The following is a 14,382-nucleotide window of genomic DNA, read 5'->3' as shown; positions in this document are numbered from 1 at the left end:
ATTTGTGAAGTATGCAACCGCCTCTCCGTATGCTGCCATAAGCGAGTTCGGCCTAAATCAGAACCAGAGCACGTAACCTCGGTAATGAGCCAGGCAAACCCCAGCGACTTTTAAGGCCGGGGACCGCCTGAGGGAAACTCTACGGCGGGCACTGATCAGGGACCTGGCCGGGTTTTCCCCAGATTCCATCATCCAGCCCTACGACGCACCTTGACTTCGAGACCCTCAGACCGAAACCGCATCATGCCAGAGTGTTCCTTTGGACATTGAACATTCAACTCGCCACTGTGTGACAACCATCGTCCACGTCCTCATCCATGGCACATTCATTCCTCCACCATCATCTTGTACCTTGAAACCCTCTCCTCCACGATCTGTTATCTCGCGTCATCCTCCGAATGGCTCGTTCAATGCTGTGTGCGTTGCTCGTCCTGGCGTTGACGTGTCTGCGCACTTCGGATGCCTTGTACACCAAGAACTCCCCTGTGCTTCAAGTTACGGCAAAGACATATGACTCTCTGATTGCTCAATCCAACCACATCTCGGTATGTCATCTGGGAATTTTGGTGTTCTCCCTGTCGAGACTAATCCCGTTGCCGCAGATAGTCGAGTTCTACGCCCCTTGGTGCGGGCATTGCCAGAACCTCAAACCGGCTTACGAGAAAGCGGCTAAGAACTTGGCCGGCCTGGCCAAAGTCGCCGCCATTAACTGTGACGATGATGCAAACAAACCTTTCTGCGGACAAATGGGTATTCAAGGCTTCCCTACCCTGAAGATTGTCAAACCAGGTCCCAAGCCTGGTCGACCGGTCGTGGAGGACTACAACGGCGCGAGATCGACCAAAGCTATTGTGGACGCTGTCAAGGACAAGATCCCAAATCATGTCAAGAGATTACAGGGTGATGCTTTCGACACGTGGTTGAGCGATCAAGCCGCTCCAGCCAAGGCGATTGTCTTCACGGACAAAGGTACCACCAGTCCCTTAATTAAGAGTCTGGCGATCGACTTCCTCGGTAGCATTGCTTTCGCACAAGTCAGAGACCGCGCGACGGCGGAGAAGTACCAGGTCACCGAGTTTCCCTTGATCCAGCTGATTCCGGCATTCGGGGAATCTCCCATTTCCTACGTGGGAGAAATCAATCGGGACTCCTTGGTGAGCTTCTTCAGTCAGGTGGCACCGCCTAATCCCGACCCAGCCCCCAAGAGTGCGAGACCGTCCAAATCGTCCTCCAAGACAGCCCAACCAGCACCGGCTTCGTCAGCTTCCGCTGCATTTTCCAGCGCTTCTGACGCTCACCAGTCTTCCGATTTCGACGACGATATTGCGGGCTCTGGAACCATAGTTCTGGACGAAGATGCACCTAGCGAATCACCTCTTCCTATTGTGGAACAGGAAGAGAAACCCATGGTCGTCCCCGAGGCCATTCCTCCGATCCCCACGCTTGCCACGCCTGCTGAAGTCGAAGATGCCTGCCTCACGCCCACGAGTGGTAATTGTATCTTAGTCCTGCTTCCCTCCTTGTCTGATTCGGACGCAATGCTTCCGGAAACCGCATTATCAGCATTGGCAGGATTGGCCGAGATTGCCAACAGGTACGGCCGACGTCACGCCAGAATGATCCCGACGTATGCTGTCCCCCGCGAAAATCAAGCTGCGAGTAGAATTTCACAAGATTTGAGCCTGAATTCAGAAGGAAACATGGAAATCATTGCACTCAATATGAAGAGAGGATGGTGGAGACGATACGCGAGTGAATCCTACGATGTTGTCGCCTTGGAAAGCTTCATCGATGCCATCAAGCTCGGCGAAGGTACGAAGTCAAAGTTGCCTGCAGACTTTGGAGCGACGACAGCATCGGAGAGCTCAGAATCTGACACCACCGAAACCGTGGCTAATGATGACGAACCGGATTCTGAGACTACGGTAGCGGTTCCAGAGCATGATGAACTGTGACCAATATCGGCCACTCCGCTTCTTTCCACGGCTAAACCAACAGTCGATCACTACTGTTCCCTGAGAATATTTATTCTTTCAAGTACCATTCCTTCTCACCGATATTTGTCACATTTTTTCTTTTTCGGTTTGTTTCTTTCTCACTTTATAAAGTTTGTTCGTTAATCTCTCTTCACAGCCGCTTCGATGATCTTCTGTAGCCGGGCTTTATCCCTCCTTCTATGCCGATCTTCTATCATCGGATCCTTTACCTGCACCTCAGTTTTGCACGTCATCGCCACAAGTCGCTAGATACGCACGCCTGGACCTCTCCTCCCTCGTCGTTGATCTGGACAGCTCTCTTTGACTTTCGTTGTTGCACCAAGATCGGATCATGGGTTCGCGAAACTCAACCAGGACCCAAAAGTCGGACACATCACATCGGCACGCATAACGTCAAATGTAGGCTCGATGGATGACATCGTACAAGCGTCGCTCTCAGCGCCGCTGAATGACTCACGAGCACTGCACTTTTCCACGAAATCTCCATCGCTGTCGAGTACGGAGCAGGCGGATGCGGACCTCGCTCCCAAGATTCCGCAGCCCTCGGGGATGACTTCTGCCACGCCAACAACAGCTCTAGATGGAATTAGGGCGGGGATCAAACAAGACCGGCGGCCTGGAAAGCTTGACATGCCCGAATATAATGTACAGGACGATGGTGGGGGCGGCCCACCCCGTCCTGGCTCAGATCAAATCTCCTCAGCCATTCCTCGAAATATCCGCCCAAGATATCGAGAACGCTTCGACCGATCTATGCTTCGCCCAGACCGAAATACTCCTTTTAATGCTCAGATTATGGAACATGTCACGGATTGGGCTGAATTAGGCTCGATGATTACGAATGATCAGAGACGGAACGAGGTTCTGGATCGTGTCTTCGAGACTTTGAAGCAGGTTTGGTTCGAAGCTTTACGTCTCGGATATGATTCCGGTGCCGGTGACAAAGAACTGCCCCGTACGAGCAAGCGAGCACCTGCTGATCGTGGGAAAAAGTCAATCACCCCTTCTCGGGTTTATACAATCCCACCGCCAAGACAACGCCACAAGAGAGAAATGAGTCCATCAAGCATGCCGGTCTTGATATCGAAGAGTTACAAAGACTCCCAACGTTGGGCAGTCACGGCGGGAGAACTGCAAGAAGCCAGTGTGTCCGAGAAAAAGATTCGTAAGAGAGCAGAGTCGGGGGGATCTGAGCCGCGGTGAAGAAGTCTTGAACGAAGTTGGGGAAGTTTTGGAGCGAGAGATATCCCGGCGCGATTGGTACCGTGTCATGGACGCCACCAAACTGAATCCCAGAGGGAGAAATCTGTTTCTATACTCTCTATACGAAGTTCAGATGTCACGACAGAGCCTTGCCCATCTAGAGTTTCTATATCGAGGGTTCAATCAAGTAACTCAAAAATTGAATACCCAGAGAAGAATCGATGATGAAAAGGGACGCCACGATTTGTTTATGGCTTTGGCGTTGGAACTCGATGAAATGGATTCCTCCTCAGTGTCTACAAGCAACGACCACCGCGCCGTTTGTGTGGGAAACATTCCTGCTGCGGACCTACAAAACTCAAACCAGCCGAAGAATCTCCTCGGGGAATTTATCCACATGGTGGAAATGTTGCTCAATGAAACAGATCCCGGAAGCTTAGTTGCAGTGTTTGAGGCTTCTGGGTTTCCTAGCGATAACCTGGTCAATAATGACCTCCTGGAAGACCCATCGAATAATTTTGACCGAGGCAAACACGCCCTGAGTGAACTGCTGGTCAAGGCAAGAGAACTACGGATATTAATGCAGAAGACAGATCAGGTCTTGGAGTTCGACCAAAATTGTGTGATCAGATTCGAGACTTTGAAGAGCACGTTCGACAAAAAAAGAAAACACTAAGGGACATTCTGCCCCTTCTGATACCCGAACACGATGCAGGAGACGGGAAGGGAAATGATGTAGCAACGAATGCCATCGATGATGTTGATATGAGGACGATACCTTCGGTGCTTGAGAAAACATCACCGATGAACCCAAACGCTGACGGGACTGGTAATTCCTCAGGATAAGAAACAGAAAGCTCTGTTTCAAGACCAGGTCACAAGGGCGCAGCCTCCCGTAGCTATACACGATGTATTTGACCATGTGGAAAGTCGGTCTATGTCTGCGACTCAAAACCATCCAACATCGCGCCTACAGTCAGCGCCATCGTCATGGGACGAGTCCAGCAATAAGAAAATCCGCTACGCTCAAGGCTACATTCTGCCTAAAGCCAATAGAATGCTCACAGAGGCGAGCATGGCTCCCACGATCAAAACAAACCGGTCAATACAACTAAATGGTCGATCACTCATTGTTGCCCTTCGAGCGTCGCCAACGTTCAATCCTGCCGAACTTTCCAGTGACACTCTCTTTTCCCACCAAAGAGGCTTTAAATACCGATACACCCGCAACTCGACTCTTGCACAGAGACGATCTATGGACGAGCCACTCGACACATACATTCGCGACTGGTCTAAGACGTCGGCTTGGTACGGCAGGTATGAAGTACTCACACATCCCGACGATCCCGAGCGGCCAGGTATCATCCATGGGATCTGGGATCTGGGATCTGAGAGACGGTAGTAGAGTTCCTGGAGCCGAATGGTTCTACGACGGTAATCGAGAGATGAATCAAAATACCGTCATGGAATCGCCGCATAAAAATGAAGGCGTATCGAGTTCACGGAAGCAGTCTCTCGTCCATAAAAACGTTCTTCGGTTATGACGCAACAGCTCCCATTGGACAGTCGACCATAGCACCCAAAAGAGGAACAACGATGACAGGGTGAGAAACGACCAGAAGAAAGTTCGCCGCATACAGATTCCAGCGACCCATCCTGTGCGCGACAATCTCAATGCAGAGACAGGCTTAGCTGGAAGACCGAAACAAAGAGGGGCACAAAAGAGATATCCTGACTTGGACGATGACGACGATGACGAATATTATCCCTCTGATTGATCTCGTATCTTTAAAAACACCTGGTGGATCGTTGGGATGACGGTGATCAGAACAGTGTTGCTGGTCGGCAAGGACATACGACCTGAGGTTCTAGGGGCATGAAAGCAATCAGCTTTTGCTATGGATGGGAGAAAACATCATGAGACAAGATCCCATCATCGAACACGGGGCTGCAGATGTTGATATAATATCTAACGTCCAACTCTCCTCAGTCCGATAACCGTTTCTCAGGACTCTGATTCAACTCCAATGAAGACAATCATGCCAAATACGGCAGCACAGCGCGGTTCCGCGGAAATCAACTGGAAACCCCCTACGTGCTGTCCATGAATTTTTGGTTTATTTTAGCTTTTCGACTCTTTGTTCACCAGCCCGACTTTTTGAAGGCGTGAGCTGGTTTTGCATTGATATTCATTTGATTTGATATCAGGACGGAATGGCAGTGGACACTGAATTGAACTCTTTCGCGGCGTGGTGGGAAGTGCGTATCAAGCAAAGAAAGCAACGGCATGCAACTACGACAAGGGACCACTTCAAGTGGACGAGGCCCGTGCCAGATAGTACATAGCTGGGACGAGCATGTTCCCGGGCTCAGTTTTTGCTCTCTTCAGTCGATCAAAAGTGATTTGTTTGACTTGGGCTAGTTCTCTTGCGGCCCCTCGCTATTATCTGTGGTTATGTTTCCTCTTCTTTCTCTGGTCACCCCTTTCCCGGTCTCGGCCTCTGTTCTTTTTGTCTGTCTTCTCCTTTAATACTCCATCCTCGTCATTTCCATCATCGACATTACCATCGTCATCGACGTTCCGTTTCTTCTGGCTCGGATTCTGTTGATGGCTCTTGACACTGACAACCGTGCTCTTGCCCAAACCTGCCTCGGCCTCGCGGACTTGTCGTTCTGCTTCTTCCCAGGCTTTATCGTCAGCTGTGGAGTTGTGGATTTCGTATCTAGACGCAGGCAGAAAGGTTTGATTAGTCGAACTGATCAAACCCCCGATATATATTTTGAACGGAGAGGAAGAGAGAAGCCAAGGGAGGCTTTGATAAAGGTAAGACAAGGGTTTCACTTACTTGTCAAGCGGCAGCGCGTCAATCAATGCGCGCTGCTTCTCTCTCTGCGCCGGATCGACGTCCTCAGCCTCTTCGTTGTCGTCATCATCCACTGTTCCCGATCGGGGTTGTGCACGGTTGGCGATTCTTGTATCCAAGGCGCCGTTGAGATCCGCGTGCCTCTTCTCCGGCAAACTAGCCTCTACGGCGCCGGAAACCACAGTTCGGAACGCGGTGCTTATTTTCCTCACGATCTTGACAAACATTGCCAGTAGTTGGTTGCTAGGCAGGTTCAACTCTTTCTCCACGTCGCTTAGATCTTTGCGCTGTAGACCTATAGCGAGGAGAATACTTTGCTGCACGCCGGAGAGATTGACGTTACAAGGATGCAGCTTTAGACGGCCTGTGAAATAGAGGTGTGCGATGGAAGGCATCATGTCAAGAATGACGTGGTAGTCGAGCATGTTGTTCGCGTAGGATTCAAGGCGGGCGAGATCGAAGGGTGAGAATAAAGAGTCCAAGTCGGATTTGGTAATGGGACGGAGATGAGTTAGGCTTGTGGGATCTTCCGAAGGCGAAGAGGAGAATTTGGTTGCTCGTGACGCAGATTCGGAAATGGAGAGGGCTTGGACAGATGCGAATGTGCGGAATTGGTAGGATAGAAGTGTGAGGAATCGTTTGTGGAAGTCTTGAGCGTAGGCACTGAGCCAAGAATTATCGGCGGTGGTACTTGTTGATAGGGGTCGGAGCATGACACAGGAATGCTCCCCTGTCAATTCGTTGGCTGTTTGGCGAAGATAGACTGGGGCAAAAGATGCTCGTTTCCAGAATTTGTGAAGTGGTTGTGTCAGACCGAAGGACACGCCGAGATAGTCTAGGTGACCTGGTCGTCGTTCTGAAAGTTTGCTGAAGAGCGGTGGCATTTGTTGGATGTCTCGCACTTTGATGTTGTCGTCAAGAAGGTTTGATTCCTCGAGTTCAGCATCCGTGACACGAGGCATATGTTCCATCTCTTCCATGGTAGACTCACCAGTCTCGGACAGTGAGGTGAATTTTCCTTCGTAGAAATCTATCAAGAGTTGGAGAGCCCGTGAACCGTATCCCATGCTCAAATATTCGGGATTTGTGGCGATTCGTACGATTCGACTGCCGGACAATCCAGCAAATTCCGAGTCTTGGAATTGTTGACTGACGAGCCAAGGAATAAGGTCACCACCAGCTCTCTGGCCACGCGAGAGACTGTTCAAGACAGACTTTTTGCTAATACGTCCTTCGAGCGCGACTTGAATGACACAGAGAGGCTCCGGAAGTTTATTGGCGTCGTCAGGAATCGGTGGGATGAGGACAAAGAGCTGGTGTGCTGGAGCATCAGACATTAATTGGAGGTCATTAGGAGAATTCTTGTAGTGGGAAGCGACGTAAAGTGCCATCATTTGCTGAAGGAATTTTTCTGAAACAGGATGGAATGAGAACAGAGTGTCTCGGTTGACATGGACCAGTTCGCACGTCGACGGGTGTGGTGTTCCCTGGGTATTCATTTTCGATTTCGGCAGTGTCGCATCGAGACATAATAGTCGATTTAACCACCTCTCAACGCCATCTCCGGGGGCATATCGAATAGGCTCCGATAAGGTAATTTCCCGCAGTGATCGTCCTCCCGAGTAGACTTTTGGGCCGTCTTTGGCTGCTCTCCCCGTTGCTTTGTCGGCGATTTCAAGGTCTTCCCCATTCGCCCGGGCACCGCCTCTAGATTGGTCCCGCAGTTGTTGGATGAGTTTTAGCGACAAAGATCGTCCGGTTCCTTCATAGCCATTGATGGTTGAAGCCATGAAGACCAAATACGGACCGATCCACTTGCGCACCAACGGCAACGGAATTGCTGCTGCCTCATCTATCACCACCAATTCGGCCTGACCGAGGACATGTGCATCCTGGGGTTGGACGTATTGGATGGTCTGTCGGTGTTGCCTGTGGACATTTATCCGTACGATAGCTTTATTGTAATCTGGATTGGTTGATTGCAGTATGGTGTAGTCGACATGGTCCATGTATTCGAGTGCATCGAATCCTTTGATCACAAATTCAAATAAGGTTTTCAGGTTTTCAGGACTGGGAGATGTGATGAAAATATTGCTATAACCGTGAGCGATTGCGGCCGCGACAGCAATACCAAGAGCGGCAGATTTTCCTCTTCCTCGAGCAGCTGTTAAGGTGACAGTGCTCCGCAGAGTTTTTTCGGAAATGGCATCGACAAAAGTCAGCAGTGCCTGGGCTTGATCCACGGTCTTTGCCAAAGTGATGAGAGATCCCACTGGCTGGCTGTCAGCTAAGCTAGCTTTGATCTCCTTCAATTCTCTTTTGTTGGGTAATGAACTGTCCGCCTCGGTCGTCGGTGGCGGTAGAGCTTGAACATTCTTTCCCCCAGAGATGGGTAGGACATTAAGCTCGTCATCCACGACCAAACAAGACTCACAGTTCCCCAGCGAGAGAATGAATCGTTCATTGAATCGGGCCACGACATCATCATGTGCCTCGGTTCGATATCTTGAGTGGACATCCATAGACATTGTGTAAAGTTGCTTCAAGCTTTTCATGCCTTTTAGCAGAAGTAGAACCAGTCCTCCACCTTCCACAGTTTCGACGGTTCTGGCAAGCAGATTGGGGGTTATGGCCTCAAAATCCTGCAAGATACACATGCCATATGTGTTACCAAGAATCTTCTCCGTCTCTTTGTAATAGACATAGCGAATGTTGTGCAAGGTCACAAAGAGTTCGAACGGGTCTTCAGTATTGGGATCTCGAATTCCCCGCTTAACCTCTTTCTTGATCTTTGCTTCTCGCTTCTTCCGGTGACTTGTGAATCCGAGGAGATCTTTCTTGTAGGCCCATAGGACGGATTTATTCTGCTTGACATCGACGGAGGACATGATATAGTGCAAATGGACAATGACATCTTTGGCTCTGTCGCCCACAACGACCATGAAACTGCGCTTTTTCTCCTGGATGCCATTCCGAATGAGCGCGGGAATGCGCGAGTCAATGGCTTTCCGAGGCATCTGAGAAATCCCCGGCCACCCTCCGCCCCAGGCAACAACCAATAATGGAGAGATGTATTGTGAAAATGAATATTTGCCCGAAAAGTGAGAAACATTCTCCCAAAAATTCGCTCGGCGCAGTTTCCTCGCCGGGACGAGGGTGGAGAATTTTTCCCCAGCCTCGTGGCAGCGAGGGGAGTCGGATCGATGGCCCACTGCCCGCTATCTCCATGTTCCACAAACCTTGAGAACGATTGTGCATGCGACAACCGGTCAACCTTTGCGCATCTTTGATGGAGCACTTTATTCAATGAAAGGTCCCGCATCCTGACATTCGTGATGCCTCCCAATCGAAGGAAGCTGGACATGCGACATTCAATCCTGGTCTACACGCGTCACTCCTCTTCCTGACGAAACTGCCCCGGTCGCACGAACTTTGTGACAATGGCGAAATTTGACACGCTCTGCTCCTGGTGAGTCATATGTGTGAGTCTGTTTCTCAATGCGCAGGCACTGACCCTGTCAGGATTTCAATGGTGACGGCGGCATGCCTTGCACACCTGTTCCCCATATCGACTGCTCATGGTAAGTAAAAGGAAAGTCTCTTTGCGAGTCTCGCTGACTTCGTCTAGACCGGCCTGTCCATCTCGTCGTCCTCGCGTTACTGGCATGCTCGTTTGCGCTACCTAGCGCCAGCAGGGTTCTACCGAGACTATTCCAAACCCCCGACACCAAGCAAGGACTCTACACCGCATTGCCTCTGGAGGATCTTGGACAGGCAACTGGAGGAGTGGAACATGCAAGTCCATCTTCGACGCAGCCTCACCAGAATGGCAAGGTTCGCATTTCAATACTGGCGGTAGCAGTATGCGCTTTGTCGCTGCGCATTGAGCTCTACCGACGAATATCAAATGCCACCGAGTGCACGATCGACAGCGTTGAAGTATTCCTGCCATTTATGCTAGCTTTCTATGACGCAGTCCGATCGCAACGCGCGCTCGCTCTCAAGAACGAAGAAAGGCCCGACAGCAGTGTATACGATTCGTTACGAGTAGCAGTGGCTTCATACATCCTAAGGCCACGCACACGATTTCTATTGTCGACGTTCCTGGTATGCTACGGTTGTTATCTGACCCAGGGCCTCTGGAGCTCCTCGAACTCGACATACATCTGCCCTCTCGTTGTTGGGGAGTCGAAGACAATACCAGCCATGCAAGTTTTAGCCCTTTTCTTGGATCTTGGTCTTGCTCTCATCATCTACGAGACATCACCAAAGAGTGATGGTCGGGGCCTGTCCGGGCGAAGATGCGTGATACTATGGAGCTCTGTGATGATTGCCACATCAGTGGTATGGTCGATGGTGGGACTGATTGTCTACATTTTCCGACCCGAGGATAGAGCCTGGCTGTTGTTCTTCCAACCCTCTTTGGAAGTGGGCACTTTATTTGCGATAGCGGGGCATGTTGTACTGTTCTGCTTTCTGTGCATATCAACTTTACATTGGGTAAGTCTCGTTGTAACTTCAACCAAACTGCTGGTGCTAAGGAGTATAGACCATGATTGGTGGCACCCTGGACATGTCCACGTACCTTACAGCTTTAGTGACCATGATACCCGGATTCGAGTTTATTTGGTCACATAAAAATCCATTTCCTCCTGCACCGACATCTGCAACAACCGTCTCCTTCCTTCTCATCATCGTGGGGGTGTGGACGTATCGTCGAATTCAACAAGCATTAGGCACGAAGGGTCCGATGCGCCTTTCTCGTTCGGCAATGCTGTTCACGTTGTTATGCATTCTCATATCCCCAACCTGGTTGAAGAAAGATTACGTGCATTTCCACCCCATCGACATGCTAATTTATGATGCCAAAGTTCATCACGACAACTACCTTGACACGATAGGCAGTGTATCCTCACTTGAGGAGACGGTTGCCCGGTACCAGCAAAGGTACAACCGCAATCCCCCTCCTGGGTTTGATATTTGGTTCGAATATGCCAAAAATAGATCTGCGCTGATCGTGGATGAATTCGATCAAATTTATGAAGATTTGCTTCCCTTTCGCACGATCCCGCCGGCGGTCCTCAGGAAACAGACCTGGGAAATGGTTTCTAATCCATGGAACGAAATATCTGGAATCACCATCCGGGATGGAAACGCGGCGGTGCAGGAAAATGTTCTTCCAACCCATCGATGGATGCTGGAGGGCGTCGCCGTTCTCATCAACAGTTTTGCGCGGTACTTGCCCGACATGGATTTGGCTTTCAATTTGAACGACGAGTCCAGAGTCGCCGTACCATACGACAGCATCGAGTTCCTGAGGGAACAAGGCCGGGTGCAAGACAAGTCGGGTAGCGCGAGCTGGTCCGGCGGCCGTGCTGCAGGCTGGCTACCCATTCCCGAACAACCCATCACAGAGACGATCTTCCGCGACATGTCCTTCCGTAATACCTTTCGAAAATACGGCTCAGTAGGCTGTGAGCCTTCTTCTCTCGCACGACGCTTTCCTCATATCTCATCTCAATCACATATATGTGGTAGCTGTGTGGCGCCCCATTCTCTAGGACAGTTTGTGTCCAGCTGGTCCGAGGCGGCAGATATATGCCATCAACCCGATGTGGCCTACCTCCATGGATTCTACTTATCACCAGCCGCCTTCAAAACGTCGTATCAATTGATGCCAGTCTTCTCGCAGTCCAAACCTCACGGATACAACGACATTCTCTACCCTTCCGCCTGGAACTACATGGACAAGGTCATCTACGCACCCACCAAGGAGAGAGGCACACCGGGTCAAGACGACTACCACCCGGGCTTTCCTGACCTTCCTTTCGAGCAAAAAGAAAACGTCCTATTCTGGCGAGGTGCCACTTCGGAAGGCGTATCCTCAGGAGACCATGCCTGGCGTGGAATGACACGTCAGCGTCTCGTCCACATGGCCAATAACCTGACCACCGCGCAACACGACTCCTTCGCCATCCTCCTCCCGAATCCTGCCGACCACTCGAAATACAAGTACCAGATTCTTCCCGGCCCGGCAGCCAAGGAATTAGGTTTAAACACCGACATTGCCATCGTTGACCGCATCGCCCGCTGTGGCGGGATCGGACTGCAAGACTGTTCCGACCAAGAAGCCGAATTCAGCCTGGTCGGCCCCTCTGATTTCCAAGCCCACTGGCGCTATCGGTTCCTATTCGACTTGGACGGCGCAGGGTTTTCAGGCCGTTTCTTACCATTCCTCCAATCTCGCTCGCTGCCGTTCAAAACCGCCTTATTCCGTGAGTGGTACGACTCCCGCCTCACCGCCTGGCTGCATTTCGTACCCCAAGACGTCCGTCTGCACGGTGTATGGAGCACGCTCGCGTACTTCGCCGGCATCAACGGGACCATGTTTGGCAAGAATATTTGGTGGGAACCGCATCTCAAGGAGGGCGAGATGATTGCCGAGGCTGGCCGTGAGTGGGCCGGGGAAGTCCTTCGGAAAGAAGACATGGAGTTGTACTTCTTCCGGCTGTTGCTGGAGTGGGCACGTCTGACGGATGATAGAAGGGATGAGTTGGGTTTCGTGCTCGGAGTTTGACGCGCGAGAGAATGGCCACTCGCTTCCGCCGGTACATAGTTATCTTTACCGTACATAAATCGCAATAATATCTTTCAAAGCCTTTTTATGGGCGGACAGGATCCAATGCATTCACATTCGTATATTACCGACGTCATGAAGATGGTTGGTCAAACATTGTGGGCATCATTTGCTTCGTACATGAAATCCATCGGTCAATATAAAATCCACTATCGTGCCGATACGCCCTGACTTTGTGCAGACTCCATTGCAGGTCCGCCCGTCAAATTCGCCACAAATTCCTGATATCGGAATACATCACCGCTTTTCTTTGGAACGGGATTGTTCAAGCCTCGCACACCTGCGATGCCAATTACATTCTTCCCTAGGATTCTTCGGCCGGTGAAGCCTTCCATTGCGCGGTCAATGTCTTTCTGCGTCAGCGGCCGCTCACCCGGATTGGGTGCCGTGTTAAGGAGCGCACTGCGCAGTTCTGCAATATCTATTTGGCCGCTATCATCATCGTCGAACGCTGAGAAGGCGTTGAGCAGCTCCTGTTGTGGAGATAGGCCCACCAGAATATTGGCCAGTTGTCCGAGGTATTGTGGGAGAGATAGTTGCTGGGGTTGTCCCAGGGGGAAGAATTGACCTAGGTTACTCTCATGGAGACCCAGGGACTGAAGTGTCTCCGCAACGGATGCGGCGTCGATCGTACCGTTGGAGTTCGAGTCGAGGACTGAGAAAGACTCGCGCATATTATGCAGGAGCTGTGGCGGGAGTTTGGATAGATTGTCGTTTTGGGAGAGGCCGTTGGACACAAGTCTACGAGGTCCTCTGGAGGTGTTGGAGACTGATAGAGAGCTATTGTCATATTGGGATTGGAAAGGCTGACGGTGGGTTGTTGGTGATGGTGGTGGTTCTGTTTGTGCTCTCTTGAAAGGCGGCTCTGAGGTGGGCTTTGATGGAGTAGATATCACAACTTCCTCCTCCTCCTCCTCCTCCTCCTCTTCTGACACTGTATATGCGTGTTTGAGCTTAGAAGGAGAGGTCATCGGTGATGTACCGCTTCTGTTTGTTGGAGGAGTGGCAGGTCTCCCGCTGACGAGGGTGGGAGAACTCGGTGAGGCAGGACGACGGAAGGGGGATGAGCGCGGTGAATTGAAAGAGGACCTGTATGATGTCTGTGGGAGATGTATTAGCTCCCCGACCAAGTAACAATATATGCTGTGCCAACGGCGGTACTCGCCATTATTGCTGTCGCGGTCTGATCAATGAACGCAGGTAGATCTGTGCCCTTTAATTGCAATCAAGTGGACGACTGAGCAGTCCGTCAAAGGAGGCGAGGACGTCCAGCTTAGACACAGTTTCGTTTTACTGAGAGTCGCAGAGGAGGCCGATATTCAATTGATTGAAGCAGCAATCGGGTCAAAGTGCACTTATTCAGTTGCTTTTTGTGGTTGTTAGCCATGGACGGAATGGCACATGCCTGCGACATGATTTGTGGGGCTTGTCACGGGCGTAAACAAAAGCCCGCCGGTTGGCAGGGATACCTGCTTCACCAATCTCCGGATGGAAGGTATACCGACCACGAAGGTTTTACACTACAAATCCAGGGGTCAATGGCAGGGGTTTTTGCTGGCTGCCGCAGGCAAATTTGGGCACCTGTGTGTCGGGTGACATCGACGCCTTGGAATGTCAGTCCGGGCATCCTGCAATACCTCAGGCTTCAGAGGCCTGGTAACATCTTGATTGCTCACATACA

The 14,382-nt window shown here is 50.9% G+C and overlaps 6 protein-coding genes across 6 annotated transcripts; 4 read left to right on the top strand and 2 right to left on the bottom strand.

The window, feature by feature from the left end:
* Positions 1-398: 398 nt before the first annotated feature.
* Z518_09147 (protein disulfide-isomerase domain) lies at positions 399-1,955 on the top strand (the record flags this gene model as incomplete). The annotated part of the gene is made up of 2 exons (XM_013413103.1): positions 399-545; positions 603-1,955. 2 exons carry the CDS (start codon positions 399-401, stop codon positions 1,953-1,955), a joined length of 1,500 nt encoding a protein of 499 aa, XP_013268557.1.
* A 450-nt stretch (positions 1,956-2,405) lies between these two features.
* On the top strand, positions 2,406-3,876 carry Z518_09146 (uncharacterized protein; the record flags this gene model as incomplete). Its single annotated transcript, XM_013413102.1, has 2 exons — positions 2,406-3,162; positions 3,203-3,876. The coding sequence occupies 2 exons, from the start codon at positions 2,406-2,408 to the stop codon at positions 3,874-3,876; spliced, it is 1,431 nt and encodes a 476-aa protein (XP_013268556.1).
* A 261-nt stretch (positions 3,877-4,137) lies between these two features.
* Z518_09145 (uncharacterized protein) lies at positions 4,138-4,602 on the top strand (the record flags this gene model as incomplete). The annotated part of the gene is made up of 1 exon (XM_013413101.1): positions 4,138-4,602. The coding sequence occupies one exon, from the start codon at positions 4,138-4,140 to the stop codon at positions 4,600-4,602; it is 465 nt and encodes a 154-aa protein (XP_013268555.1).
* Positions 4,603-5,643: 1,041 nt separating this feature from the next.
* Z518_09144 (uncharacterized protein) lies at positions 5,644-9,081 on the bottom strand (the record flags this gene model as incomplete). The annotated part of the gene is made up of 2 exons (XM_013413100.1): positions 5,644-5,923; positions 6,047-9,081. 2 exons carry the CDS (start codon positions 9,079-9,081, stop codon positions 5,644-5,646), a joined length of 3,315 nt encoding a protein of 1,104 aa, XP_013268554.1.
* A 423-nt stretch (positions 9,082-9,504) lies between these two features.
* Z518_09143 (uncharacterized protein) lies at positions 9,505-12,641 on the top strand (the record flags this gene model as incomplete). Its single annotated transcript, XM_013413099.1, has 4 exons — positions 9,505-9,533; positions 9,587-9,645; positions 9,693-10,564; positions 10,614-12,641. 4 exons carry the CDS (start codon positions 9,505-9,507, stop codon positions 12,639-12,641), a joined length of 2,988 nt encoding a protein of 995 aa, XP_013268553.1.
* A 209-nt stretch (positions 12,642-12,850) lies between these two features.
* Positions 12,851-13,869, bottom strand: Z518_09142 (uncharacterized protein; the record flags this gene model as incomplete). Its single annotated transcript, XM_013413098.1, has 2 exons — positions 12,851-13,801; positions 13,855-13,869. The coding sequence occupies 2 exons, from the start codon at positions 13,867-13,869 to the stop codon at positions 12,851-12,853; spliced, it is 966 nt and encodes a 321-aa protein (XP_013268552.1).
* Between the last annotated feature and the right edge of the window lie 513 nt (positions 13,870-14,382).

This window comes from Rhinocladiella mackenziei, assembly GCF_000835555.1.
Source record: "Rhinocladiella mackenziei CBS 650.93 unplaced genomic scaffold supercont1.7, whole genome shotgun sequence".
Taxonomy (NCBI): domain Eukaryota; kingdom Fungi; phylum Ascomycota; class Eurotiomycetes; order Chaetothyriales; family Herpotrichiellaceae; genus Rhinocladiella; species Rhinocladiella mackenziei.
The sequence above is the reverse complement of the archived record's forward strand: the minus strand, read 5'-3'. Positions and strand labels throughout refer to the sequence as shown.